This window comes from Daphnia pulicaria, chromosome 1 (assembly GCF_021234035.1).
Source record: "Daphnia pulicaria isolate SC F1-1A chromosome 1, SC_F0-13Bv2, whole genome shotgun sequence".
Classification (NCBI taxonomy): domain Eukaryota; kingdom Metazoa; phylum Arthropoda; class Branchiopoda; order Diplostraca; family Daphniidae; genus Daphnia; species Daphnia pulicaria.
Window position 1 is genome coordinate 36,697,271 of NC_060913.1, and position 27,451 is coordinate 36,724,721.

Here is a 27,451-nt window from a genome sequence, read left to right on the forward strand (position 1 = left end):
GAGCAAAATAAAATTTGAGATTGCTGATACAAATTATAAAATAAAAAAACACGTTTTTTAAAGGTTTTTTCGAGGGTGGGAGGGTCAAATATTGTTCTAATGACCTCAACTTTTGGCATGATTTTTTTGTCTCTTATCAACACACACCAGAAGGTGGCATTGATTCTAAAAAAAAGTGAAAAATGAAAGACCTTAGGTTTCCCACTAACTTTGTGAACACTGTGGTTCCGGTATTTTCAACACTGAATAATTTCTAAAAGATCTCATCCATAACATGGCACTCTATCGTAATCAGACTCAATCAAGATTCCATCAAAATCAATTGTGCAGCCTATAAATTTGTTTCCGTTATTTTCCATGAGGCTGTTCAAAGTGTTCTGGCAGTCAGTAACTGCTCCCAGTTGGGCCTGGGTGTTATTAAACTATGGAATTATAACTTCCTTAATGGAAGTATAACATGTGGAATTCAACCGAAAACTATGGAATCCGCTAGGTGGCGATAGGTGTCTAAACCCTGGAAATAAGATTCTAACAGAGATAAGGAGATGGCCAACTCAATGGGAGATCCAGCAGACGACGCTGCCCAAATTGGTTAAAGTCTATTTTAGCCGACCAAAACTATACTTAATTCTACTTTATTTTTACTTAATTCTACTTTATTTTTTACTTAATTCTCAATTATTACTACACTCTCACTTTACTTCACTTTACTTAAATAAGAGATTTATCACGTACAACCTTTCTGTTCCCTACCGTGTAGCAGACTGGCATACACTGTCAATATTATTAAAACACTGTTGCCAAAAATTCATAATTAATACATAATAGTGCAATATTATTTATTTTATTTATTTTCACATGGATTCAATGTCGAATAGCACTGTGGTATAGCACTGGATTAACATAAATTGGTCATAGGTTCAAATCCGAGATTAGGTGAAATTTATAACTAAACAATGCTATTTTATTTAAAAGTATGGGTCAATCAAGATTTACTTTACTTTTTATTTTAATGTATATTATGTTATCCTACTATATTATGAAGTTCATTGTACCATATATATACAGCTTTATTCCAAATTATTTTACTTAACTTTATTATGCGTATCAAGTTAGTGTCGATTAGCGCAGTGACATAGCACAAGATTACTGACATAATGGTTTATGGTTCAAATCCAGTTCAGTTATATCTAAATTTTATAAAAATATTATTTTAAAATTTTGATTTCATAACTGTTGGGATAGCATAGCGGTATCGTATAAGCAGACGGACTCCAAGGATAATGGTTCAACTCTGGTATCGGTTAAGTATAATGGTGACTGTATAGCACATCAGGGATACAAATTTTACTTTATTTTACTTAAGTCTTTAAATACAAAGTCATTGCATTTATTTTACTTTACTGTATACTAATGTTCATAGTACTATGAACACACTATACTTACTTTATTACTTTACTTTATTTTGTAAAATAAAGTAAAGCAATTTATTTTGTAAAATAAAGTAAAGCAATAAAGTAAAGTATATTTGAAAAGCAAACTTTAATTTACTTCATTAGAGTAACTTATTTACTTAACTGTACTGTAAAAAGTTACTTAACTTGGGGACGTATTATGCTACGTTATTGTATAACTATGGCTGAATAATTTCGATGTTTTGCTCTTTTCGTTAACAAATCATTTAGTTAGCGTAAAAGGCGTAATTTGAAATCGTGGGCTTTGTGGAAGACAATCTGGATAGAAATGAAAAAAGGGGGGCTTGGGGGGTCTCCCCCCCCACAAAAAACATTATTACTGCGATTCATTGCCAAACACAGCACATTAATAAAAATTTACTTTCATATTTAAGTTTATAATTGTTGCGTGGAATCAAATTAAATAAAATTATAATATTAAAAGTTAAGCCACGCGTACCGTGAAAATATAGTTGTTTTTGGTTAGTATAGTAAAGTATGATAAAGTATGGTTTTATTTCGGGGGTGGTGAAATGGTGACACAGCGGCGTCCGATGCAGAAATAATCGCGACTACATTCATCCACGTTCACTTTGCACATATATCGCTTGCATTCAATCGACGAACAGCCACATGTTGAATTGTTGATGCCGTCGATGCAACGAAGTCCATTCAGATATGGATGCTGTTATTTTGAAATTGCTACCCTAACAATTGTAAATCGTTTTGCTCACTCACAATTGTATAGCCGTGAATTTATTGATTAATACATGCAATGTCACATTATCCCGGAGGGATTTAGTTTTCAAAATAACCGAAGGTTTAGAAGTGTTTATAGCAGCATAGGCTCCTCCTCCATCAGTCGACCTGAAAAGCTTTATTGGGATTTTTTCGACCAATAGGAATCGTGGAAAATTAAAATGGTCAGCAATGACGAAATAATCATTTTTCCAAGCAAAAACTGGTAGATTAAAATTATGGAAAATGTAACTAACGATGATTCGCATCGTTTTTATGCTTTAAAAATGAACCCATGTGACATTGTTATCTTTTATTTGCATTTAAAAAGTAAATATCGGCCATTTTGAATTTTTTTCAGCATTTCAACATTTCAAACAAAGATGGCAACTCTTTTTGAGTAAACATTAAAAACTAGACTGAATTTTAAGTTTCAAATTGTGGAATTAAATTTTGGAAATTTGAACATTTTGAGAATACTTTCGGTGCCTTGGCTATGATGAGTCAGAGAAAAGTGATGGTAAAAGCTGGATGCATTCGGCAACAGAGGGATAGTCATGCTTTCATTACAGAAATTTCTGCAAATGAAACATTACCAAATGTTCTTAAAACCGTATTCAACTAAATTAAAATTAACTTTAAATCCCGAAGGTGCCCAAGGGGCCTCGGGGCCAACGGAAATGCAACCAAAATGAATTACGCAACCACTTTTTTTTTTTTTGTTTATGTGCACTACTTTTTAATTTTTAGAGCGCTTCTTGATATATAACTAAGTTTATAGACCATGGTCATATCTACAGTAGTAATAACAGGCTAAGAACACTCCAAAATAAAGAATAAAGTGACGTGATTCGTTTAAACGGTTGACTTTGAAAAATTATAACCATTTCCTAACTAATTTTCCCTATGTTCCTAACCAAAAACGTGTTTTATGAAATGGTGAAATTATTGAAGTCCTTCTCCCATCTCCGAACATCGCGAACTTTGTGGCGTTATCTGAATTACATTGTAGCAATCATTATTATTGAAGTAAGAACGTATTTGAATATGATGTAAGGAAATGATTTTTTGGGCGCACTTCATTGCGTGAACTTCATTGCAAACTGGGCTGACGTGATAGCGTAATGAGATGTCTAGTTTAAAAGTTCTTCTGATACCGCCACGCTTAACGGTGTTGAAATAGCAATTTCCATCTCATGTGGTGAGAAGAGGCTTCGACTTGATACAACCATGTTGCCCTTATTCCTCTACTCGTTCTGTCATATGTTAGTGTTGGAAAGCCTAGCTGGATCTAGGTGTCAATTTTGGTATGTTCATTCTCTACACAAATATAGCACAAGTAAGCTGTTAAACTCTTGTATGTATACTTTATTCCAACAGGTTATGGGCCCAGTTATTTGAACGCATACTGCTATTTAAAGTAAACTACATTCGAGTATAAATCTTTGCCTGTTGTTTAGCATGACGTCAAATCCAACCAAGGAAATGAGTCATGTCGCTAAGTTCGACGGCACGAATTTTCAATTTTGGAAGTTTCAGATCACCCTCCTGCTAGAACAGCATGATCTGATTGAAATTGTCACTGGTGTATCCACTGCGCCTATTCCAGACATTGATGCATCAACTCAAGCCGTCAAAAACTCTGCTGCCATCAAATCCTGGAACCAACGAGACAGCACTGCAAGAAACTTCATAGTCTTTACAATGGAATCTCAACAGGCTCGTTCCATGATGATATGTAAATCAGCAAAGGAGATGTGGACACGCCTGACACATAAATATGAACAAGTGGCTTCAGAGAACAAGCACTTCCTTCGACAGAGATTCTACCAGTACGAGTTCAACAAGGAGCATGATATTTCTGCACTTATCACCATGATCGAGTCGATGGCCAATCAATTGAATGATATGGGGGTGAGTGTTGACGAAATTGACATCGTTACTAAAATTATTGTCACCCTACCCCCCAGCTACAAGCACATCGTGTCAGTATGGGACAACATGGACGACAGTAAGAAAACGTTGCAGTCTTTAAGATCACGCCTTTTCAAGGAAGAAGCTCGTAATAAAGGTTGTCAAGAAGAAGATGGTGCCAACGCTGCATTCTTTGGCCAGAAACAAGAGATGCCAAATCAACAGTCGACACAACCTGCTGCTGCCCACATCCCATCACAGCCACCAGCTCAACATTCATCCGGTCGTGGACGAGGATTCAGGAAAAGAAGATGCAACTACTGTGGTGGGCCGAACCATTGGGAAAGCACATGTTGGACAAAGAAAGATCACATGGAAAGAGGAGTCCCTAACGGATTCCAGCCACTACAAGCTCAGTTTGCACAGTTCAAGCCTCAAAGACAACCCGATTGGCCTGGAGACTACGCTTTCACAACTCTTCCAGGTGATATTCAATTTGAAGGAAATTTCAGAGAAAACTGGTACGTGGACTCTGGCTGCACTATTCATATGTCGGATCAGTTCCATCTATTTTCAAACTATCAAGCGGTTAAGAATGGAAGTTGGCCAGTCAAAGGAGTTTGATGTAGTAACAATCTTCTTCAAGCCAAAGGAATGGGAGACATCACAATCCAAACCAATGTCAACGAAGAATGGCATTCAGGTATTCTAAAGAATGTGCTCTTCGTTCCTGATTTAGGCGTCAATCTTTTCTCCGTTCGATCTACAACAAAAGCAGGCCTGCGTGTCTTGTTCAACAATGACCGGGTTACCATCTCTAAAGGGGAGAAGATTGTGGCGGTCGGCGAAAGTTTCTCTAATCATCTATATCGTCTGAATATACGAAGTGTCAAGAATCATCATTCGAAGGTTGGACAGAATTCAGATGGTCAACAAACTGCATTCCATGCACTATCCAGACCGGAAGCTCAACCTCTTCACCTGTGGCATCATCGTCTTGGACACACAAGCACAGAAACCATCCGTAAGATGGAGTCAGAGAAGTTGGTGGATGGACTTGTCATCAAACGTAGCGACACATCTGCTGGACCATTCTGTGAAGGTTGTGCCCTAGGTAAACATCATAGGCTGCCTTTTCCAACCGGAGGAAGAAAACGAGCCAACAGGATAGGAGAACTCATTCATTCCGACGTGTGTGGACCAATGTCAAGACCTTCACCTAAAGGAGCCAAGTACTTCGTTATTTTCAAGGACGATTTTAGTGGCTATGTCTTCATTTATTTTATCAAGCTGAAATCTGAGGTGGAAGCACTTTTTAGACAACTAGTCCAACGCATCTTGGTAGAAACTGGCCAACACGTTGGCACTCTTCGCTCAGACAACGGTGGCGAATATTTCAGCAACAAATTTGAAGAATGGTTGAAGGAGAATGGAATCAAGCATGAATCAAGCGCCCCAAAGACCCCAGAACAAAACGGAGTGTCGGAGATATCCAACCGGACAATAGTTGAACCAGCCAGGAGCATGCTGCATGCCGCAGGGCTTCCAATTGAGCTTTGGGCGGAGGCCTCCAACACAGCCGTCTACATCAAAAATCGAGTAGTGTCAAGGAGTCGAGAAGGAAAAACGCCTTACGAGTTATGGAAAGGTATCAAGCCTAATTTTTCTCATCTTCGGGTGTTTGGAGCAGATGCCTATGTTCATGTGCCGAAGGATGAACGGACAAAATTTGATCCCAAGGCAATTAAGTGTATCCATGTTGGGTATTGTGAAACCCAGAAGGCCTTTAGACTATGGGATCCAGCCACTAGAAAAGTGAGGATCAGTAGAGATGTCCTTTTTAACGAAGAAAGATTCTGTTCTATTTCAAGAGAATCCTGTTTCAGCAATCCGCCATTGGTGTACCCAGAAGAATTGGTTCCAGAGAACTCGATATTGAGTCCATCGGAGGATCTTCCTGAGACATTGCCGTCTGAAAATCAATTGCCTTTGAATCCAGATCAATCATCTGAAGCCCAAGAAGCACCGACTGTTACCATCGATCCAGCTGCAACAAATCCAAGGAAAAAGAAGCAAGTTACCATCATCACTCCCAGAGAAGAAAATCCGCTTGGAGCAAGGATCCGAAACAAACCCAGCCGGTGGATAGAAGAATCGCAAACTGAAAAATATGCGCGGGAATGGCGTTACTGGATGTTGAAGAACCGGAAACGGTAGAAGAAGCTCTCAACTCAGCTGAATCAGAGAAGTGGATGTTAGCCATGGATGAAGAGTATCAGTCGCTTATGAAGAACAACACTTGGACACTCTGCAGTTTACCAGTTGGAAGAACTGCAATCAGGAACAAGTGGGTGTATACAATTAAATCTGGTACCGAAGTTAGATACAACGCTAGACTTGTAGCAAAGGGGTTCACGCAAAGACCTGGCATTGATTATGAAGAAACCTATTCTGCAGTGGTGAGACATGACTCTCTGCGTGCCGTACTTGCAATCACAGCTGCTGAAAATCTTGAGATGGTGCAATTGGATGTGAAAACAGCTTTTCTGAACGGGAACCTTCATGAAGAACTTTACATGTTCCAACCAACAGCATTTGAAATCGAAGGAGAAGAAGACCTGGTGTGCCGACTGAACAAATCACTGCATGGTTTAAAACAAGCCTCGCGTTCCTGGAACGAGAAATTCAACAATTTTTTGGTGCAGTATGGTTTCTCACAAAGTAAGGCAGATCCGTGTGTTTACACAATCAAGACAGAAACCGAACTAACCATAATGGCCATATGGGTTGATGACGGTATTGTTTGCAGCTCTCTACAATCAAGATTGGAAGATATCGTCCGCTACCTGGAAAATGTGTTTGAGATGACTCATGGTGACGTGGAGTGCTTCGTAGGGATCCAAATAAGAAGAAATCCAGAAAGGAACCTAATTCACATCAGTCAAGAGAAATACATCGAAAAGATTCTCAAGAAATTTCAAATGGAGAACTGCTATCCCAAAACAGTACCGGCGGACCCGCATGCAAGATTGTCCAACAATGCAGAAAGAGACCCAAAGGATTCCTTCCCGTTTAGAGAAGCAGTTGGATCTTTGATGTTTGCGGCTACCTGCACAAGACCTGATATTGCCTTTGCGGTGAATCAAGTTGCGCAGTTCTCAACCAATCCAGCAAAGGCACATTGGGAGGCAGTGAAGAGAATTCTTTCGTATCTTCGAGGCACCATCACTTCTGGAATCTGCCATGGAGGAGTACAGGAGAGAAATATGCTGCTAACGTATTCGGATTCAGACTACGCTGGCGATCTCGTCACTAGGAAATCAACCACTGGCGTTTTCTGTTTCCTTAATGGCGGCCCAGTGTCTTGGTCCAGTCATCGTCAGGACTGCGTATCTCTTTCATCTACTGAAGCAGAGTATGTTGCTGCCAGTGCAGCCACGAAAACAGTCATATGGTTCCGGCAACTACTGGATGATATCGGATGGGAGCAGAAGTCACCTACTACCTTATTGTGTGATAATCAAGGTGCCATCAGCTTGGTGAAAAATTCAAGACATCAAGCGAGAACTAAGCACATAGATGTCAAGTACCACCACATCCGCAATATGGTCAAGGAAGGAGTCATTCATATCCAGTACATTCACACTTCACAACAACTAGCAGATATTTTAACTAAGCCCCTGGATGGACAGCTCTTCAGTCGACTCCGGGAAGAAAGCAACATTGTTGATTTTAATCATGTTATGTAAAATTGAGTGGGTGTGTTGAAATAGTTTCCAATTTCCATCTCATGTGGTGAGAAGAGGCTTCGACTTGATACAACCATGTTGTCCTTATTCCTCTACTCGTTCTGTCATATGTAAGTGTTGGAAAGCCTAGCTGGATCTATGTGTCAATTTTGGTATGTTCATTCTCTACACAAATATAGCACAAGTAAGCTGTTAAACTCTTGTATGTATACTTTATTCCAACAAACGGATCACAGGCTTCGTATGCTTGGTTGTTTCGTATAAGTTTAAGTTTTGAGTCACTTTTTCTATTGAAAAACATAATTTGTTAGCAAAAAATTTTGAAACATGATGTCATTGAGGAGGTGCACACTCATTTCATTGGGTGCTACTTATCTGGTAGCACTCGATAAGTAGCACTAAGTAACATTTTTTTTCGCAACCTAAAGAGTAGAGTCCTCTACGTATTAGGTAGAAGATCTACTTTATAGTAGTACTTTGCTACTATTCAACTAATTTTTGCTGCAAGTAGCATTTCACTACTTACAATAATAATGAAATGCTACCACAATCACAGTAGCGGTGACTACGATTGCACTAACCTATGGCACTAACTCTTACACTAGACACAATCATTCTAACGTGGATTTGTGTTTGAATAATAATGCTGTGCATGCGTGTGCATGCTATAGTTTTCATCTATGAAATGAGTGTGTTTGCTGAGAAACAGTCGAAGATACACAATAAAATTAAAATATACAACGCAGAAAGTATTCGAAGTTAGAATTCCTGAAAATAAACAACAAGGTATAATTTGCATCAAAATTTATAAATAAGGATTTTGATTCGATGCTGTAAATAATTTACAAAGAAGGCATAAGGTGCATCTATGTAGTTTATGGAACGATCAAACCCATGATGAGAGAAAAGTAGAGTAAGAATGCAGTGCGGGGAATGGGGGGGAGGTGACGTTAGAGGAAGAAGAGAGCTAGAACGAGGACGGGTTCTGGAGCTGTTATATCAAGAAGTAATAAGGATTGGGATGCGAAGAGATTTAGAACGTAGAGCGTTGTGGAATTTGTAAAGAACGATTGGTATAGTTGATAGCGTACAGCGCTACGGAGCCAAAGGAGTAAGGTACAATCCCAGCCTTGGACATCTTTTCATTATTTATAAAAGGTTGTTAAGTAGCCTATCTACCAGTGATTGGTGGTTACGATCGTTATTATGAAAGTAGCGTTCCTCAACTTATAAGTTGCACTCTCCATTTCGCATATCATAAGTAGCACTCATTTGTATGAGAGTGTGGCAAACAAATTTTTTATAGGTTTAGCTATATCTAAAGAATATTTTCCTATTAAGAAACAGCGCTTTTCTGTGAGTGTCGTTTCTCTCTTTTTTGTTTTAAGATCTAGGGAAATAAAGAAGTGCGTTGGGCACAAAAATAAAACACGCGCCAACTCTCCCAAATTAACGAACAATTTTTTATTTTGTAATTCTGTAAACAACCTTCCACAGTGACACCATATTCATTTTAAAATCTATATATTTGATATTATAAATCCGTTATGTTAGGGGATATGAAAACAATTCTGAACTTCAAATTAATTGGACTAACTTTAAATTGCAAATTTGATTCAATAAAAGTTGAGTGGCCTGTGAAAGCGCTGTATAACCAGTATGTATATAGTCTCTGCAAGAAGTATACTGAAGAGAATATTTACCAGCAGTTTCTCGTTCGGAAAAAACACGACAGCCGCGAACATATTCTTCTGCAAAAATATTACTGGAATCCCAAATTTGAATTTGGCTGTAATTCCTTTAAAATTAGAAAAACATTAATCTTTATTTTGAAAAATGATAAAGTCACATAGCACGTAGGCCACAACAAAACAACTCATCACTAAGTCATAAGAACCACAACTACCAAAAATAGGGGAGAGTGGGTTGGTTGGCTCAATTGATTTATTGATGAGTAAGAATTGCAATAAAATATTTAAAAAATGAGGATATGTATAGTTAGTAATGCGCATCTTTAATCAAAATTTAATGGTATTATGACAAACGGTTTAGGAATTAGGGGCCCTTCCGGTGTTAGCAAACAGTATCTTGGGCGGTTTTGATATCTTTTTTTAAATCGGCAATAACCTAGTCTTAATTTATTTAGATCGGATTTTAAAAAATCACATTTAAAAGCAGGAATTATTCTACTTTTTTAAGATTTTGTGGATCTAAATATGTTGGAAAATGAGGGAATGGGACCTAAGATAAAAAAAAATTAGCCAGTCGCCCTACCCTCCCCTAAATATCGTAGTAGGATGAAACGCACTTGTTTTGACCTGACAGGTCGTAAGCAAACTTTTCGCAATCATATACTCATATTGTAATAGCTGTTTTGTCTTAATCGTCAGCCATCGTCAGCCATCTGGTGGTAGTGTTGTTTGAACTAAAAACAAATCCTGATGGACCTTCTTCATGTAGCCTTGTTTTGCCACCCTTTTAACCTAGCTTTGGTCTATTCGCATCAGTTTTGTTGTTTTTGTATAAACGGCTTCGGTCTTAACCTACAGTTTTCCCCTTTTTCCTGTTTCTTTGCTGCAGTTTTGTGGGAACTGTTGGTAAAACAATAAACCCTTAGTAGGCTACGTCACCAAAAGTGAAAATCTATTCTTTTATGTGGTTGCTGTTGTGTAAAGTGAGTCAGCAAAGGGATTGATTTCTCTTACGGGACTCTACCTCAAGTGTTTAGCGTGTTAAGCTTTGTGAAAATCCCGTTCGTACATAACAATATTAAATGGGGAAGGGGGGGGGGGGGGTTGTGGAATTCGAGTGTCACACAAAAAAAGGGCTCGAACAGCCATCAAATCAAGTTGAATGAAACTATGATAATATCCCCACCTCAATAAATTTTTTGTTATAACAGGACATTGAAAAATGTAAAAAACTTATATTGTAAACAAATACAAGTGGCGGTTTGCTACTGAAAAAAGGGTACTGGCTTGTGCAAATCTACTAAAAGAGCTATTTGGGTACTTAAGTCGTTGTATCGGGAAAAACAGAGCGCGAGTACCGAATACTCACCCTAACTGTAACTCTTTTTTTCTACATCATAACCTACCTTTCCTTGCCTTTTATTCATTCCCATCCCACCATTTCCACCTCCCACCACCACCCAACTGTTAGTTGTTAGGAAACAAAATTTAAACTTTTATTTCGCAATGTCATCGGTAAGGTTTGAACCATGGGACCACATGTTGAGTCATTACTTGCTTAGTCCGCTTTTGCCTGAGCTACTGTTCCTTATGCCACTTCAAGTATATCAGAGTAATTAAAGTAAGCTAGAATTTTTGAAACCGTTAGTGTGAGACTGAAAAATTGTCTATTTTCATACCCCCAGTGATGCATTGCTAGTTTGATACATTTAGTTTGTTATAAGAAAAAGTAGCTCAGTCAGTTGCGTACTGAGCTAATAATTGTACGACATGTATGGTTCAAAACTTACCGATGAATTTAGGTAAAATAGTTTAAATTTTGTTTCCTATTAACTAACTGATGGGTGGTGGTGGTGGTGATGGTGGGTGTGGGTGGTGGCAAGTAGTGGGAATGAATATTAGGCGAGGGGAGGTGGGTGATGAGGTAGAAAGTAAGAGTTAGAGTTAGGGTGACTATTCGGTGCTCGCACCCTTTTTATCCCGATACAACGACTAAAGTACCAAAATAGCTCTTTTAGTATAGTTGCCCAAGCCAGTACCCGTTTTTCAGTAGCAAACCGCCACTGTGTATGGTCGATCCGACGTTGCTCTGGCTGGGGTACGCGTTGATAATTTGCTCTATTATTTTGCAATACATGACCAAATTATTATTAAAAATTTAGAACTTCTTACTTTAATGAACTCTTTATGCCTTCGTTGTACCGATGAATCTTTTCGGAAGAAATATCCCATTGGTTTGGGTCAATTGTTGGATACTGATTTAGCCAAATTACTTGACTAAATTTAGCACAATGTTCCAAGAGTGGTCTAATTTCTGTTAGTTTCTTCAGATATTGATAGTAGTCTGTCCCATTGGATGTTAGCATATGGTGAACTTCCATGCCTTAATAAATCAAATCAGTTATGGATAATAGCAAATAAGAATCTGTCTACCAATCAAGTGCACCGAAATCATAGTTTTAATCTGTTATTTTTATATTTAAATCCGAAAAGTTTCTAATCAACATTTTTTGTCCTGACAACCTGTTTACAGATCACAGCAATATTTCTAATGTAGACCAATAAATTTAGTCATGTACGAAAGATTCGCTCAACGAACGGTGACAGCATATAGTCAATAATAAATTGGAGTGTTATAAACTAAACACAAGTAGGGTGAGAGGGGGCTAGTTGGCAGGTGGGGTAAGTTGGCTTTTTTCTAGTTAGACCCCTAACAGATCAAAAAAAAATCAAGCCTTTTACATCAAATATGAAAGAAAACACCCAGATTGCTCATAAAAAATTTCAGAAGAATATGACTTCCTTAACAGGAGTTCTAGCAAAAAGAAAAAAAAAGGCAAACAGTTTTTTTTGGGGCCTCTCGGCACTTTTTATTTTTCTCATAGCATAAAACTCTAAGAGTGTCAGAAAACCCTTTAGCCAAATACAATTAATGTTTGTCTTATTTTAAAAAGAAACCCGACAGTTCTACATTAAAAAGTTATTTAGTTGTAAATTTATTTGTTCGAAAAGTACCCCGTGGGGATAGTTGTCACAAATTTTGAGGGGCTTGTTGTTTTACAGATGTCTCACCAGATGCTGAGTTGCAAGTTTTCAAAATTCGAACTAGAAATTTTTTTAGCAATGCATAATCGTAACCAGCCAACTTACTCCGTAGGTGGGGCAAGTTGACAGACTTTTTTTGTAGTTTTTCTTAATTTCACAATTTCGTGTAAATTGTGAACAAATACGATCAATTCATAGAGAATTGAAATCTGAATCTGATTCATTCATTCATTTTACCAGTTAAACTACAAAAATTGAAAAAAAATCAGGAAATATGCACCTGACAACTAGCCCCCCTCTACCCTAGTTCAATATTTTAAATAATGGAAAAAAATGTTAATGTTTTGAGTAATACCCCTTCTTAAAAATGAAGAGATGATAAGACCATCAATACCTAATAAAATCCAATTAGGCCTTTGCGATGGTGGGGATTCAACCCATTGCCGTATCGTATCAGTGACATTTGTATTAATAAGAGGACGCCATTTAAACGAAACATGCAGCTTAAGTATTGCACTCGTTAAATCCATATCCTCGTGATTGTTAAATGGCATTGGATCTGGCTGAGTTTTCTGGTCATAATCTGGGATAAGCTGAATTTGAAATAAGAAACGCCGAGAAAGTGATAAGACCGTTAAAAAACCTTGCCCATTATCAAATAAAAAATCCCCGAAAAACGGGAATCCGTCCAAATTCGGATATTTTTAATACCGAAAATAAGCGGAAGTGGAAGGTACCACTAATCGGTAATTTAGGTAATAGTTTTTTACTGGGTGTACATACGCAGTAAACTGGGTGTCCTTTTCGTACTGCCTACGGCTTCCTACAACACTCTTTCGCCCTTAGGGCCTAAAGGAGAAACACGAAAAATGTGATTTTGGTGAGCGTCATCTACAAATTAATCAGAAATTGATCACCGCCCATTAAAAAAAACTGAGGGCACGTATTAAAATGGGAGTAGCTTATTTAAACTTTGCATTAAAAATACATATATTTGCTTCAATTTTAAAATATTTAAAAAATATCATGAGAATCAGCGTAAAAAATTATTCTAATTCTTTATTCTAACCGGTTAGGGGAGAGTTGTACTAGATGCCACTTTTTTGTTTTTGAGCCCACACTTGTTTATTTCTCAATATTTTTTATCCCCGCTAGGCTATAAAAAGAAGAAGAAAAAATTAGCTATAAAAAGCTTATTTTTAGTTTCTGACAATTTGCTTTGTTTGAAACCAAAAGCGCTTTGAAAATGTAGGAGGGTGGGTCGAGTCGGGGGGCACATGCTCATGTATGCAGAGTAGGATGGCCCATGTTATTCTTGTAGTGTTCCCTTGATGGAACCCTTGAATTAAATTTCTCGTGGCCTGACTGTAGGCTGATGGATGAATGAATATTGTATTCAGAGACAACGTGTGGTTTCTGGAAAGAAAGATAGGGGGATTAGTGTGTGGGGGAATAATGAATTTGGCAACGAACAATACCTGGGAGTGTACACACACAAAATAAGAAGAGAGTGACTCGTAAGGATTGTAAAGAGTCAGACAGACACAATCAGACCTGAGGGGAATGAAACACAAATTAGGGCCAGATACATATGATAAATATAAGCGAATATTACCCAAATCAGAATGGTAAGTCAGATTATCACGTGGAGGGCCAGAGAATGGCGAATAATCATTAGAGCCAAGCTGGCGACTGTACACAGATCAATAATTTAGTATGGGGCACAAATACAACTTATAACAATGTATACCTGGACAATGTAAGAAGAGGAGACACTGACAATCAGAAGAGTATATAACTCTGAAGACAATGAAAGAACTTTAAACAAAGAAAATGTGTCGTTCCGGACTCTGACAGGTCCACCACGCTATAGAGCAGACGAAGAAGTCAGAGGGAAAAGGAGGGCTAAAGAGAGGGAAGGCGATAAAGAAAGCGGAAAATGGCTCGGGGTTGCCAGATCAACGTTTAACGGATTTCGGCGCTCCATCCTCCCCCGAGTCCGTTTTGACGGACGAGATGGATTCCAACAGGCATAATTCTGTAATCCCACGGCGGAAGATTCCCGTTGGGAGTTGAACGTCGACGGCTCGGACACATCCATCTGCACCTGGGTAGACCTTTGCGACGTGGCCGATGCTCCATTCACCACGTCCAAATCCCTTGTTGATTTCGAGGACGATATCGCCCACCTCCAGGTTCGGCCGTTTCACCTTCCATTTCTTTCGGGATGCCAACGACTGCAGATACACCGTTTTCCACATATCCCAGAAGAGATTCAGAACTCGTTGAAGATAGCGATAGTGTTCTCGAGGGGAGGCGTCATCAAATGATCCGGCTGGTGGATATGCTGTTGGCGGCCGATTTAGAAAATCGTTCGGCGTTAACGGACGGAAATCCGCCGGATCGGAACTGGCATAAGTCAACGGTCGGGTATTCAGCAGTCCGGCTACTTCATACAATAATGTTCTGAGCAAATCTTCCGTAGGGTGACGGAAGCTGTTCTTTTCTTGCTCCAAGGCGTTGTATAGCGCCTTCTTGGTGGAACGGACAAGCGATTCGTGGGCGCCTCCAAAATGAGGTGTCCGAGGCGGTTGGAAGGTCCATTTGATGCTGACCCCTTTCATGAAATCTGGGATCGCCTGGGACGCGTACATTTCTTCGACGGCTTCCCGCAGCTTCCTTTCGGCGCCGACAAAATTGGTTCCATTATCAGAATGAATTACCTCGGGCTTTCTGTAGAGAGAAATGAATTTTCGTAGGGCCAACAGAAAATCGCTTGTTGAGAGCGACGGGACGAGCTCCAGGAATACGGCGCGGGTGACCATGCAGGTAAACAACACGCCCCAACGCTTAGTCGTTCGGTTTCGGGCAAGGCCAACCTCAAATGGCCCAAATAAGTCGACGGCAGTACGAGTAAACGGGAGAGAGCCGGAATCGAGCCGTGAATCGGGAAGGTCTCCCATCAATTGTTCGCCTGGCTTGGCCCGATTGCGCCGACAAATGGTACAGTTGCGACGGACTCTTTTCACCGCTTCTCTTCCGCTGGTAATCCAAAAATGCTGACGGATGTAACTGAGCAGAAAGTCCGTTCCAACGTGTTGGAGATGTTCGTGGAAAGCGCGGATGATCATTTCGGTGAACGGATGGCTTCCAGGAAGAAGGGGGGGATGCAGCTGGTCGTAAGGTAACTTCGCGCGTCCAGCTCGTCCTCCGAGTCGCAACACACAATCAGAACCTAAAATAGGGGCCAAAGCCAGCAAACTGGATGTAGAGTGAAGCTGTTTGCCCTTTTTGAATCGGTGTAGTTCCTCTTCATAAACTTCAGATTGGCACAACCGGACCAGCTCCAGATATTTTTCATCCAATTTGGAGAGCGCTGGAACATCTTCGGGGCCAATGTGAATTTCTTTCCACCGGTCAGCAGATTTCTCCACCACAGCAGTATAGGAGCGACTCGGGCGGATTTCCTCCTTTACCGCCATCCACGGTAGATCGGGTGGCCAATGGTCTTCAGACTGAAGTAAAAAGTCCGGCCCATTCAACCAAACGGGTGGGATGGGCTGTTCGTCCAGGGAGGAGCGGGTGGCCAGATCCGCTGGATTTAATTTTCCCGGAATAAATCGCCATTCTTCAGGCTGGGTGATTGTCTGGATCTCGCCTATCCGGTTACTGACGATTATTTGATAATAGGCCGCCGTGGCCCGAATCCAGTTTCGGACGGTGCTGCTATCTGTCCAAAGCTTCCGTCTCTTGATTTTCGATTTGAGGGTTGAGTGAACGGTCCGTAGGAGGCGAGCGCCCAACAGGGCTGCGTTGAGCTCGAGTTTGGGAATGGAAATCGTCTTCATCGGCGCGAGCTTGTTCGCTGCTCGTACCTGTCGAACCAAAACGTGACCGTCGGAGTATTGGACGCGAAGATAAATCACTGCAGCATAGGCCTCTTCCGAAGCATCACAGAAGGTGTGAAGTTCGGCGTCGATGATTTGGGCTTCTTCCGGAAATAAGCATCGTGGCATCTTCAATGTGTTAAGTTGTTCCAAAGCGATGAACCAGCTACGCCACCAAATCTCGTCGTCACCGGTAATTTCGTCGCTCCAGTCGAGTCCCTTGAGGCCCAATGCTCTTAGACGAATCTTGGCCTTGACGATCAACGGCGAAGCCGTTCCAAGCGGGTCGAACACACCGGCTACCTTGCTGACCAGACTGACGCGAGTTAGGGCTGCGTCGGATGATTTGGCTACTAGGAATCCTAAAGTGTCAGAATTGGTGTCCCAGACGACGCCAAGAACCTTTTCTGTGCTCTCACTGGTGAGCGGATGAGCGGAAGGTGTAGCTGTTACCGGCCGATCGGTCTTCGACACCTCCAGTAAAAATTCCGGCGAATTTGAGATCCATCCTTGAAGATTGAGATCAGCAGCGGACAAGGAGTTCTTGACTATGACGGCTTCTTCAACTGCTTCAGTAACGGATGTTGCGGATCCTAAATAGTCATCTACATACATTTTCTCCTCGACGGCACGAACCACCTTGTCTGGTGCTCCGGTGTCCTTCAGGATGCGGCGCACTCCATAAATGGCCACGAAAGGGGAGCAGCTGGCTCCGAAAGGAAGTCGGTCCATCCGACAAACAATTGGTTCGATGTCGTCTTTCTCCTGCCATAGGAAACAGAAGTAATCCCGGTCTTCGATGGAAAGCCGGAAGCGGCTGAACATGGCTTCGATATCGGACGCCCAGGCAACGGCTCCCTCTCGGAAAAGAGTGATGACGGCCGCCAAAGATGGTTGAAGAGCTGGGCCACTGATTATCGAATCGTTGAGACATTTTCCCTTGAACGGGGCAGCGGCGTCGTAGACCACACGTAGCTTCTTTCCTTTGTAAACTCCATGATGGGCTAGGAAGTATTTTGCGGTAGCTGGATCAGGAACACGGGAAGCGTAACCTTTGTCGAAGTATTTCCGGACAGCTGCTCGGTAATCCTCTTCGAATTCTGGCTGACGTTTGAATCGATTCAACATGCTACGGAATCTATTTTCGGCCATCGGGCGATTGTTGGTCAAGTCGGGTTCTCCTTCTCGCCATATGATCGGCACTTCGTATCCGACTTCCAATCTCCTGGTTTTCTCTTGGACAATTGCGAGAGCGCGTTTATTCTCGGGCGACAGGCAGCCAACTTGATGCTCCGTTCCATAATCTTCTGTGTCGCAGAATCGGCGCATTTCAGTGGCGAGGTTGGCTAAGGAAGTAAATCCGGAAATCTTGCAGCTACGGGCGGAAGCCGAATTTACTCGTCCATTGACGACTCCTCTCACGACCCATCCGAAGGCGGTCTTGGAGGCGATAGGTTCCTTTTCTTCACCAACTCTTGAATCTCGGACGGCCAGCAGGTGGGCATAATCCAGCCCAATCAAGACGTCGACCTTTCCTCCTGTTTCGCCGAGCGGAAGGTTCTTAAGATGAGACCAATGGGACTTCTCCTTGTTCCAGTCGGTGATAGGTGTAGGGCTGGCTACCGTTTTCATGGTAGATCCTTCTAGAGAGAAAATATTGCCGTCCACCGCTTGAACTCGAAACTGGACCCTGGTTGATGGATAGCGGTTGATTATTCCGCCAGCTCCGTCTACAGCTAAGATCTGACGTGGGCCGCGGAGTTTCAGGGCCGTGGCAAAGGCACTTCGCATTAGGGTTGAATCGCTACCTTCGTCGAAGAAGATATTGGCTAACACCCAACTTCCGTCGTCGGCCATCACTGGAAGACGCAGCATGCCCATGGTGACTTGTCGAGGGGCTCCGATTCTTGCTGTTGTAGGTCGAGCCTTTTCTTCGGTTTCTGTCGGCGGTTTTTCCTTGGCAACATGGTGTAACAGCGGGTGATGGTAATAGCCGCAACCAGAGTGTTTACACGGCTTTCGCTTGTCACATTCGTAAACTGAATGTTTAGTCGAGAAGCAACTGAAACAAAGACGACGGCGCATGCAGAAAGTCAGACGCTCCCCGACGGAAAGTGATTTAAAATCTTCACAATCCGGCAACCTGTGTCCTTTCTCGCATTTAAAACAGAACGGCTTTCCAGCGAAGGGGAAAGAAACTTGTTTTTGTTCACCTGCCATCTTTGCTGAACTCTGATTGATCCGGGCTTGGCGTCGTTGATTGCTCGGTTTTGACGAAGTTGGATTGACTTGATCGGCTGCGATGCTGAAAGCGTTCTGATACGCGGAAGCACGGGAACATAGCCACATTCCGAAGGTGTTCAAGCTTCGATCTTCGATCCGTCCCCGTCTGTCTTCATTCCAGGCCAACCGGTCGTTTAGATGTAATTTGAGACAAATCTTCTCAATCAAATCCGTCGTCCCCGTCTCTCCAATTCGGCTAAGGTCGAATAAATGGGTGCGGATACGTTCGGCGAACCTCTTGAATGATGCTGGATCTTGCTTCGTCTCCAACTTCTGGATGGCTTGGTGATGTGCTGCTCTCATGACGTCTCGGCGGCCACATGTCTGCTTCAGCCGAACCAGGGCCTCGATGTAGGCTGCTTCACCACCTCCTAGTCCGTATACCAGGTCCAAGCAGTCTCCTCGGAGAAATCTCTTTAAAAGGGCCAGCTTCTCTCCGGGAGACTTGGGGGTATCGTGCACCAATGCTCGAAACAAATCGATCCAGGAAAACCACTCCAAAGCCTTTCCGTCGAAAGGTTCCAATTCCGCCGATACTGATGAGCGTGTACTACGAGCAGTGATAACAGGAGGTAGACGGCCAGCACTATACAGATCGATCCAGGTGTCAGGAGTTTCTTGAGTGCTATCGAGATTCTTCTGACGTTGTTGATCCAACAATGTCTTCGCTAGCGGAGTGGTGTTGTTGATCTGTTGACTGATGGAAGTGAAATGGTCATCATCTGGTGGTATCGATCCTCCGGGGGGTTCGACGCCGAGTAGCCTAAGGGCAGCTTGTGCTGCGTCCGCTTCCTCCCATGCTTGATCTGCTTGCTGGCGGGCCCTCACAGCTTGCTCTCGGGCTCTCTCAGCTCTCAGTCGAGTGGCTGCAATTTCCTCTTGACGAGCTTGCTCTCGCCGGAGAATTTCAGATGGAGAAACGGGAGGTAGAGGTGGGTCTCGATCCGGAACGACGTTCGGTCCAACAATGGACGCTGCATCTCCATCTCTACTCCTGATATAATTTTGAGCGTTGGCAGACAGCTCACCAACACGCGTGACATAACCCAAGTGATTGGCGTCTTGTCTTTCGGCTTCTTCCTCGTCATCTTCCATGGTAGAGATGTCGGTCTGAAGCTGTGAGGCTCGGAGTATTAAGTCGTTGAGATGGAGTAGTAAGCCTTGAATGGCTCCCCGTGAGCCTCTGGAATTAGTCAGAGTCTCGACTTGTGTGTTTGACACCGTGATCTGACGACGCAGGGTTTTCCTCTTCGCCTTCATATTTGCCAGCTCCACGGCGTAGTCTTCGTCGTAGTCAGCATCTTCCCCTGGCTTGATCTTTGTGGCCATGGTGAAGACGGTCTTGAGTTTGATGTGAAGCTCTGACGAGGAGAGACGATAGGTGGACGTGCGTGCAGTGAAGGTGGAGAGGTGTACGACGAAACTCGTCTGAATATAGCTGCCAGTAAGAGGGCTCGACTGGCTGAATTTTGAAATTGAGATGGCAGTCAGCTGGAGAGGACTCGGCTGGCTGGATTTTGAGTTACTGGAGATCCAGAAGGAGATATCGGAGGTGACTCACACTCCGGTTCGAAGGACCAAATGTTCCCTTGATGGAACCCTTGAATTAAATTTCTCGTGGCCTGACTGTAGGCTGATGGATGAATGAATATTGTATTCAGAGACAACGTGTGGTTTCTGGAAAGAAAGATAGGGGGATTAGTGTGTGGGGGAATAATGAATTTGGCAACGAACAATACCTGGGAGTGTACACACACAAAATAAGAAGAGAGTGACTCGTAAGGATTGTAAAGAGTCAGACAGACACAATCAGACCTGAGGGGAATGAAACACAAATTAGGGCCAGATACATATGATAAATATAAGCGAATATTACCCAAATCAGAATGGTAAGTCAGATTATCACGTGGAGGGCCAGAGAATGGCGAATAATCATTAGAGCCAAGCTGGCGACTGTACACAGATCAATAATTTAGTATGGGGCACAAATACAACTTATAACAATGTATACCTGGACAATGTAAGAAGAGGAGACACTGACAATCAGAAGAGTATATAACTCTGAAGACAATGAAAGAACTTTAAACAAAGAAAATGTGTCGTTCCGGACTCTGACAGGTCCACCACGCTATAGAGCAGACGAAGAAGTCAGAGGGAAAAGGAGGGCTAAAGAGAGGGAAGGCGATAAAGAAAGCGGAAAATGGCTCGGGGTTGCCAGATCAACGTTTAACGGATTTCGGCGCTCCATGTAGGCTAAAAGAACACCTGGTGATGGCGTCATCAACTAAATTTTCCGAAAAATTAGCCGTCCCATCTCTAACCCAGCAACACAAGTTGCCCCGAGAAAAGTTTCTTTGTTATTATTGCGTTTTAAAGCAATAATTTTGTTAATAAAAATAAATAAAAATTGGTTTCTGAAAGAAGAAAGAATTTCCTTTCAGAAACTTGGTTTTCAGAAACTGATTTTATTACTGGTAATTTAAAAACTGCAATCCCTCGGTCGCAGGAGAACAAAAACGCTGGGTGCCAAGTTACCCACTACCTCAATTTCCCCGTTCTCCCCTAGAGTACTATGCAAGTTGACATCCACCATTTTTCGTCTACTTGTGACTGACGGAGTGCATTTTTAAAATTAACTATGGACTTTTCCAATGCGCATCTTTATTACTGAAATAAACTTAGAAGTATGGGAACAACAAATCAAATATTTTTTTGGTCCTTAAATGGTGTCTTCCATTTCGTTTTCTTCTTTCTTTTTTAGACTTCCCTAGTTAATTTTAGTAAACATAATTTCTATAAAAAATGTTTTTCCTTTTTCATAAAACAATTTTATTTATTTTTATTGACCAGATTAATGGTTGATAACGCAATATTAGCAAACCCACTTGTTCTCGGTGCAAATTGTCTTTCTCGGTTAGAGATAGAAGGAAAAGAGTTTTGCAAAATTTAGTTCATTACGCCATCACTAGTTGTTCTATTATAGCCCATAAAAATAACATTGGCCATTCTACCCCGTTTACACGAGCAATTTTTCCCGTGACTCGACACTCCCCCCTTCATTTTCAAAGCGCTTTTTTTGTTTCCTTTGACAGCTAATTCGTAGCCAAAAGTAGAGGAAAAGTAGGGGACAAAAATTGAGAGTGTTTAGCTAAACCCGAGTTTACCGCCAGTAACCCCATTTTCAGTACACAAACTGATTTTTCAGTATCCTTCACCCAAAATTAAGTGTCTTATCACTGTGTTACCGTGTAGCCCATAAGTCCCTTGAACATTTTTTTTATGATGATCACATCTTAAAATTCAGATATTTTGATGGGGAGGTCATTGAGTACAGTCTGTTAACTATCTAAAAAGACAAATCTCCTGGAAACCAACCATTCCAACATGATCAAAATTAGCGAGATATAGCGTTCGCAAAGAGTTTGGAAAGTTTTATTACCTACAGAAGAAAAATGTGTAGTCTTACCCGTAAGAAGTTAAAAAACTGCTGTCGAATTCTTGAATCACCCATGAAAACAAAGTGTAACTCCTTAGTATTTTGCCTAGGGATTTGAGGTTTCTGTTCTTGATTCAGAATATCTAAACAGGCCACTGTGCGTTCAACATTGTATTTTAATAATTGGCATGGGTGCTGGCTATGTTTTTTTGAAATTAGCCAATTGACATGGTCTGGTGCTACAGCAAGGTTTGAATAATGCTTATTGTGCAGATTATAAAGGCAAAGTGGAATTTTATCAACCAAAAGTGAAAACTTTCTGTGGTTTAATAACATAGAAATTAACATTTCTTGAGAAAAAGGCTTAATCGAATAAGAATTAAAAATTAATTTCTTACTTTGTTGTATTGGTATTCCGTAAAGTTATTTCAAATTCCCCAGCCATTGATGAGTAAATTAATAAAAAACTTGGGTAGAACAAAGATAGTATAAAGAAGGAAACTTTAACATAATGTCGATTCATTACTTCTATAGAAAAAAATCTCGTAATCAGGAACTACTTTGTTTCTAGAAATAGATGTAACAGAATCCCTACATTGCCATCCAAACTAGCCAAACTAATAGCTCTAAATAGACCACTTGCTTACTAGCAGAAAGTCTTTCATACAAATAATGTTAATTTATCTCAAATGAAAAAAAAATGAATGGTGTTTTGGAATTGAGCAAGTAGTTATATAGCTACTGAATTATTTAGATTTTTAGGTCCTATAGCGGAATGGGAAAAAAAAGTGAGGTCCATGGATTTGGTGCGGTTGAGTGGTGGATTGCTTGTTAAGTAGCCTATCTACTAATGAATTGATGGTTGCGATGGTTACTATGCAAGTAGCGTTTCTCAACTTATAAGTTGCACTGTCCGTTTCGCATCTTATAAGTAGCGCTAAGTAGCACTCATTTGAATGAGAGTGTAAGCATCTATAAGGACACATTCCCTTCCCACCCCTTATCACCCTTTTCTTGCTTCCTATACCCCCTCTTTTGCCCTTAGGGCCTAAAGGCCAAAGACGAAAAGGGGGGGGGATAGCAAAATTCATCAATAAAATTGTTTTCTTATATGATAAAAAATCCTTATTGAGCAGTGGGACGTCTTCATTGCATTGCCAGGTCTGAAAATAAATGTTGTGTTCAAAAGGGCTAATCAGCGTACAGACTCTTTTAAACGCTAATCAGCGTACAGACTCTTTTAAACGCTGTACGCTGATTGGCCCTTATTAGTAAAAAACAGCTGTCCTGATTTCCCGGTAAAGACTATTTTTTTAAACGTTAATATTATCTAAAGTAATTGATCGAAAATTCTAATTTTGTTTTTAACGATAAAGAAATTATTTAGCTTCATTTCCATGTTAAATTTACATACCACTAACAATTATTTTTTTCTAGAAACATTTAATGGCGGAAAGAAAATTAACTAAAAAACCGTTTTTCTACTTTTGTTAAAAACTGATACAGTTATTGACAAAACTCAACCAAAATTCATGCCAAAGTAGATTGTATATATCTAAATAACATTGTAAAACAATTTTTAATTTGATTATAATTTACTATTTTTCCCACTACTGTCCCTCTTGAACCAGTGTCCCGGCATACTCCAGTCTTCCTTACGAGGTGAGAAAATGTAAGCCTTTGTCTCAATGAAGTTGCCAATCATCGGAATTAAGCATCGCGAACACCAACAATCGCCTTATCGTTTGTTTGCACGAAAATTCCTCCTCATTTTTACGAAACAATATGACTATAGACATTTAACATTAAAAGCGATAACCGACTAAAGCAGCATATACACCGCACAAGTAAAAAAGAGTTTTTTTTCTTTTTTTTTTCAAGAAGAACAACAAAAATAATTGAACTATTACAGTATTTTTTAAACACAGCATGCAGGCCTACTGAAAGATAAAACCCCCAATCGGTACGTTCTCCTCGCCCATTTTTATCATATCTGATGCGCCATTTTGTATATATCTGAACGCAACAATCCCGGCGATGAGGCTGCAGAGACAGCTGCAGTCAATCTTAGAGCTTTAATTTAATTCTGGCAAGTGTTCTATAAAACGTTTTATTACCGGAACTGACCGAGCGTTTGCATTCGTTTGACTCTGCTTTAATGAAAGTAGACTAAACAAGGTGACATATCGGACAATTCCTCCAGCACTGTTCGGATATGTACATCTATATAGACTACCTTTTAAATATGCTAGCGTATAGACTATTTCGGTCAATTAGGCTTTCCCTCGACCATCAGAAACGTATTACTATTCCTTCGTTCATCGTGTGCTCACTTTTGATCGACAATAAACTGGACATGTCCCAGCGCCAAGTGCATTCGCTCCTCAGCTAAGTGCTTTGATTGTGCAGCCAGGTGTATCAATTATATAATATTGATTTAAGGAACAATATGATCCATCAGTCTGAGCAAATAATGGTTCGCGGAGGCGTCGCTTCACAGTCGCGTTAAACTGCTTATTTTACCGATTTCCAGTACCCTTCAGTATGGTACTGAAACGCAATTCAGTATTTTAATGTACTTGCTTCAGTACAACTTTCCAACTAACCATTTATTTGCCTATTTTTTACATTATTCATAGTGAAACTGTTAGTAGGCATAGTTCTGTTCAGTAGGTCGGTCCAGCAGTTTATAAAGATTTAGTGGTTTGGTTTAGTAGTCTGAAAAATTCAGTATGTTCAGGTAGGGTTAGTAGTTTGATTTTAACAAGCCGTCTATGACTCAAAGAGATCATTTTTGGGGTTTTCGATTTTGCGGAAATCATCGCTGGGGGTCCTAAAAATAAATAAAAACATGGGTTTTGTGTGAAATTTTTCGCTAAGTCAATTGGTAAAAATCACAATCATCTAACTTTTTTAGTTTAGGATATATTTGAAAAAAGCTGAGAGGGGTTAGTCAAAATTTTGATCATGTTTTTGTGAAGCAGTTTTTTCATCATATGCTGCCCCTAAAAATATTCTAATTGTTTGAAAATGATAAGATAACCTTCTTCAAATCATTTTCATGTTTTTTCGATACTCAGCTCAGAAGCCGAGATATTAACGATTGAAATTTTGGAAAAAAATTCTTTAACATTTCTTCGTTTTTCAGCCATGTAAGGCTTCATCCCATAAGCCACCTAGCGCTCGCGAAAACAACATTTCCCCCTTTTTGCCTTTTGGGTCTGTTGGGGTGGTCTCCCTCATAACATCATCCTACAACTAGCGAGAGGGGGTGGCCACCTTAACAGACCCTCAAGGTATAAAATCAATTTAGAGAACCCTTCCGTATACCTCAAAGTTTTCCCCTTCAAAAGTTGTCGAAATTTGTAATGCTTCTGGTGGCGACAGTGCAAGTTTGTAGTAAAAAGTACAAATTTTGAAGTGGAAAACTTTGAGGTATAGAGAAGGGTTCTCTTAGTTGGTTTTATTGTAAATCATTCTTTAAATTCGTATAGATTGAAAAAAAGTGTAAGATAAGAAAAAGATTTTAGATTTATTTTTTGTATTTTTTTGTATATTTTTGAAAACGCCGTATTTAACACGGCGCATATGAGGGAAAATGGGGTGTACCTAATAAAGTGAAGGATACCGTAGCGCCGTGGGGGTTAATCCTACGACAACTTTGTGTGTGTAAAAAATGTAGATCATCATTAGATCTACTTAGGAAAAAAAGAAAAAAAATCTAGCCCGAGACGTTCGGTGAGTATTTGCACTTTTTCTAAGACACGTAGTGCCGTAAAAATGCACTGAAAAAAGGGGGGTGTACCTAATAGCTTGGTGGGTACTGTGAAAAGTGTGACAAATTCAGTAACTTTGATCACAAGTTCAAAAAGTTCAGTACGAAGGGTTAGCAGTTTGATGGAAAAAAGTCATCAGTTGTAGGTTAGGCACATACAAAACTGTAAGTATGTTTTCACATCATTGCGGTTTAGTAGGTTACAAGGAATAAGGACTTAAGGAGTATTCGTTAGAATACTCCTGAATACCGAATACGATGTGAAATCGTAAGAACATTGCTGCGTGCTTGTATCGCACTAGATTTCCTCATGGTTCGAATCCCGTAACTATGAAAACCTCTTTATTCCTAGTCAGATTCATTTGAAATGGTCTATAATAAGTAAATAGTTAGTAAATAATGCAAGATTTAAATCGGTTAGTAGTCTCTTCTACGGTGGTGCCGGACCATTTCAGTAGGATCACCCCCTTACGATTAGTATGGAGAAACTCCTGCAATCAATGCCGTAAATTAAGTGGCCAAAACTTTTTAAGTAAGGGGTTGGTAATAAAAGCAGGAAAGAATTTAAAGTAGTTAAGTTATTCTAAAAAAGCTATTCACCGGATAGTCTTATAGAATAAGTAAGGCGAGTAAAATAAAGGTAGAAGAATTTAGAAGTAGTTTCAATCAGTTTCAATTTGTTAGTAAGCTGTCACCGGGTGGCAGTTACGTGAAAGTAGGATAGCGCCACTGTGTTGGGTTGGTGTTCACAGTTGTAAGTGAACGACCGTTCAACAAAGATGTCGCCGGATGTCGCCTATTATAAACGATTGCAGTAAGCTCCGACACCGAAAGTTCATTCAGAGCGGAATTATTATCTAATGGCCCGTTAATATCCTGCAGAGGCCGTTCCCAAAAACCCCCTCATGTAAATGTAGGCTGCAAACAGGAGCATCGATGGGTAGGCTTATATATTCTTTTCTCAGCCAGTTTCTGAGAGTGTGACAGTGTTGAACATGCATTAACTTCTTCCAAATTTTGTGTCTGCAGTCCAATAATCAGAAGCAGAAGCAGATGTGAACGTTGAAAGTGGTTGAAAGAATTCTGATGATGATTTTAATTTAATTTCAATCGTTCAAAAACATTCGACGTTCTTGAAATCCCAGTGCTGGAAATGGTAAAAGTAAAATTCAGATGAAGGCTAATAATAAAGGGAGCAACCGCGGTAAATAAAAAGGTCTTATTAGAAATATTATAGTACACACGGCTCATCACTCCTAGAAAAACTTGGAAAGACTTGGGCTGGCAGAAGGTCCATAGTAGAGGTAATACAGTCCAATGCATCACAGCGTAAAACGCCGTGTTGATCGTCCTCCCGTGGAGAGAGAACTAATTAACGTTTCCCTCTGGTTATTTCCGTTCTTCTTTTTTCGAAAAACGGCGATCAGTGTCAATTGAATTATTTTTTTATTATAACGTCACGCAATGTTGTTCTCATTT

At 40.6% G+C, this 27,451-nt stretch overlaps 2 protein-coding genes and 2 long non-coding RNA genes across 4 annotated transcripts; 1 reads left to right on the forward strand and 3 right to left on the reverse strand.

Annotated features, from left to right (window-relative positions):
* The first annotated feature begins 3,896 nt into the window (after positions 1-3,896).
* Positions 3,897-4,730, forward strand: LOC124323596. Its single transcript, XM_046784338.1, has one exon. It carries the CDS (start codon positions 3,897-3,899, stop codon positions 4,728-4,730), a length of 834 nt encoding a protein of 277 aa, XP_046640294.1.
* A 4,625-nt stretch (positions 4,731-9,355) lies between these two features.
* On the reverse strand, positions 9,356-22,785 carry LOC124311899 (N-acetylneuraminate 9-O-acetyltransferase-like). Its single transcript, XM_046776269.1, has 5 exons — positions 22,596-22,785; positions 22,228-22,352; positions 12,986-13,184; positions 11,719-11,929; positions 9,356-9,653 (listed from the first exon to the last, which is right to left on the reverse strand). Coding segments are annotated over exons 1-5 (756 nt in total). The 5' UTR covers positions 22,597-22,785; the 3' UTR covers positions 9,356-9,433.
* LOC124312324 lies at positions 13,919-14,286 on the reverse strand. The gene is made up of 3 exons (XR_006910470.1): positions 14,207-14,286; positions 14,070-14,145; positions 13,919-14,007 (listed from the first exon to the last, which is right to left on the reverse strand). It is a non-coding gene; the product is annotated as an uncharacterized LOC124312324 (long non-coding RNA).
* LOC124312319 lies at positions 20,343-20,717 on the reverse strand. Its single transcript, XR_006910469.1, has 3 exons — positions 20,638-20,717; positions 20,501-20,576; positions 20,343-20,438 (listed from the first exon to the last, which is right to left on the reverse strand). It is a non-coding gene; the product is annotated as an uncharacterized LOC124312319 (long non-coding RNA).
* Positions 22,786-27,451: the final 4,666 nt, after the last annotated feature.

What these genes read in the sequence shown, in the direction of transcription:
- LOC124323596 (XM_046784338.1), top strand. Translation starts at nt 3,897, where the DNA reads ATGGAATCTCAACAGGCTCGTTCCATGATGATATGTAAATCAGCAAAG.
- LOC124311899 (XM_046776269.1), bottom strand. An exon ending in GCCTAATTGGATTTTATTAG is followed by an intron (nt 11,930 to 12,985) that starts GTATTGATGGTC and finishes TGATTTATTAAG; the next exon opens with GCATGGAAGTTCACCATATG. An exon ending in GGCATAAAGAGTTCATTAAA is followed by an intron (nt 9,654 to 11,718) that starts GTAAGAAGTTCT and finishes CTAATTTTAAAG; the next exon opens with GAATTACAGCCAAATTCAAA.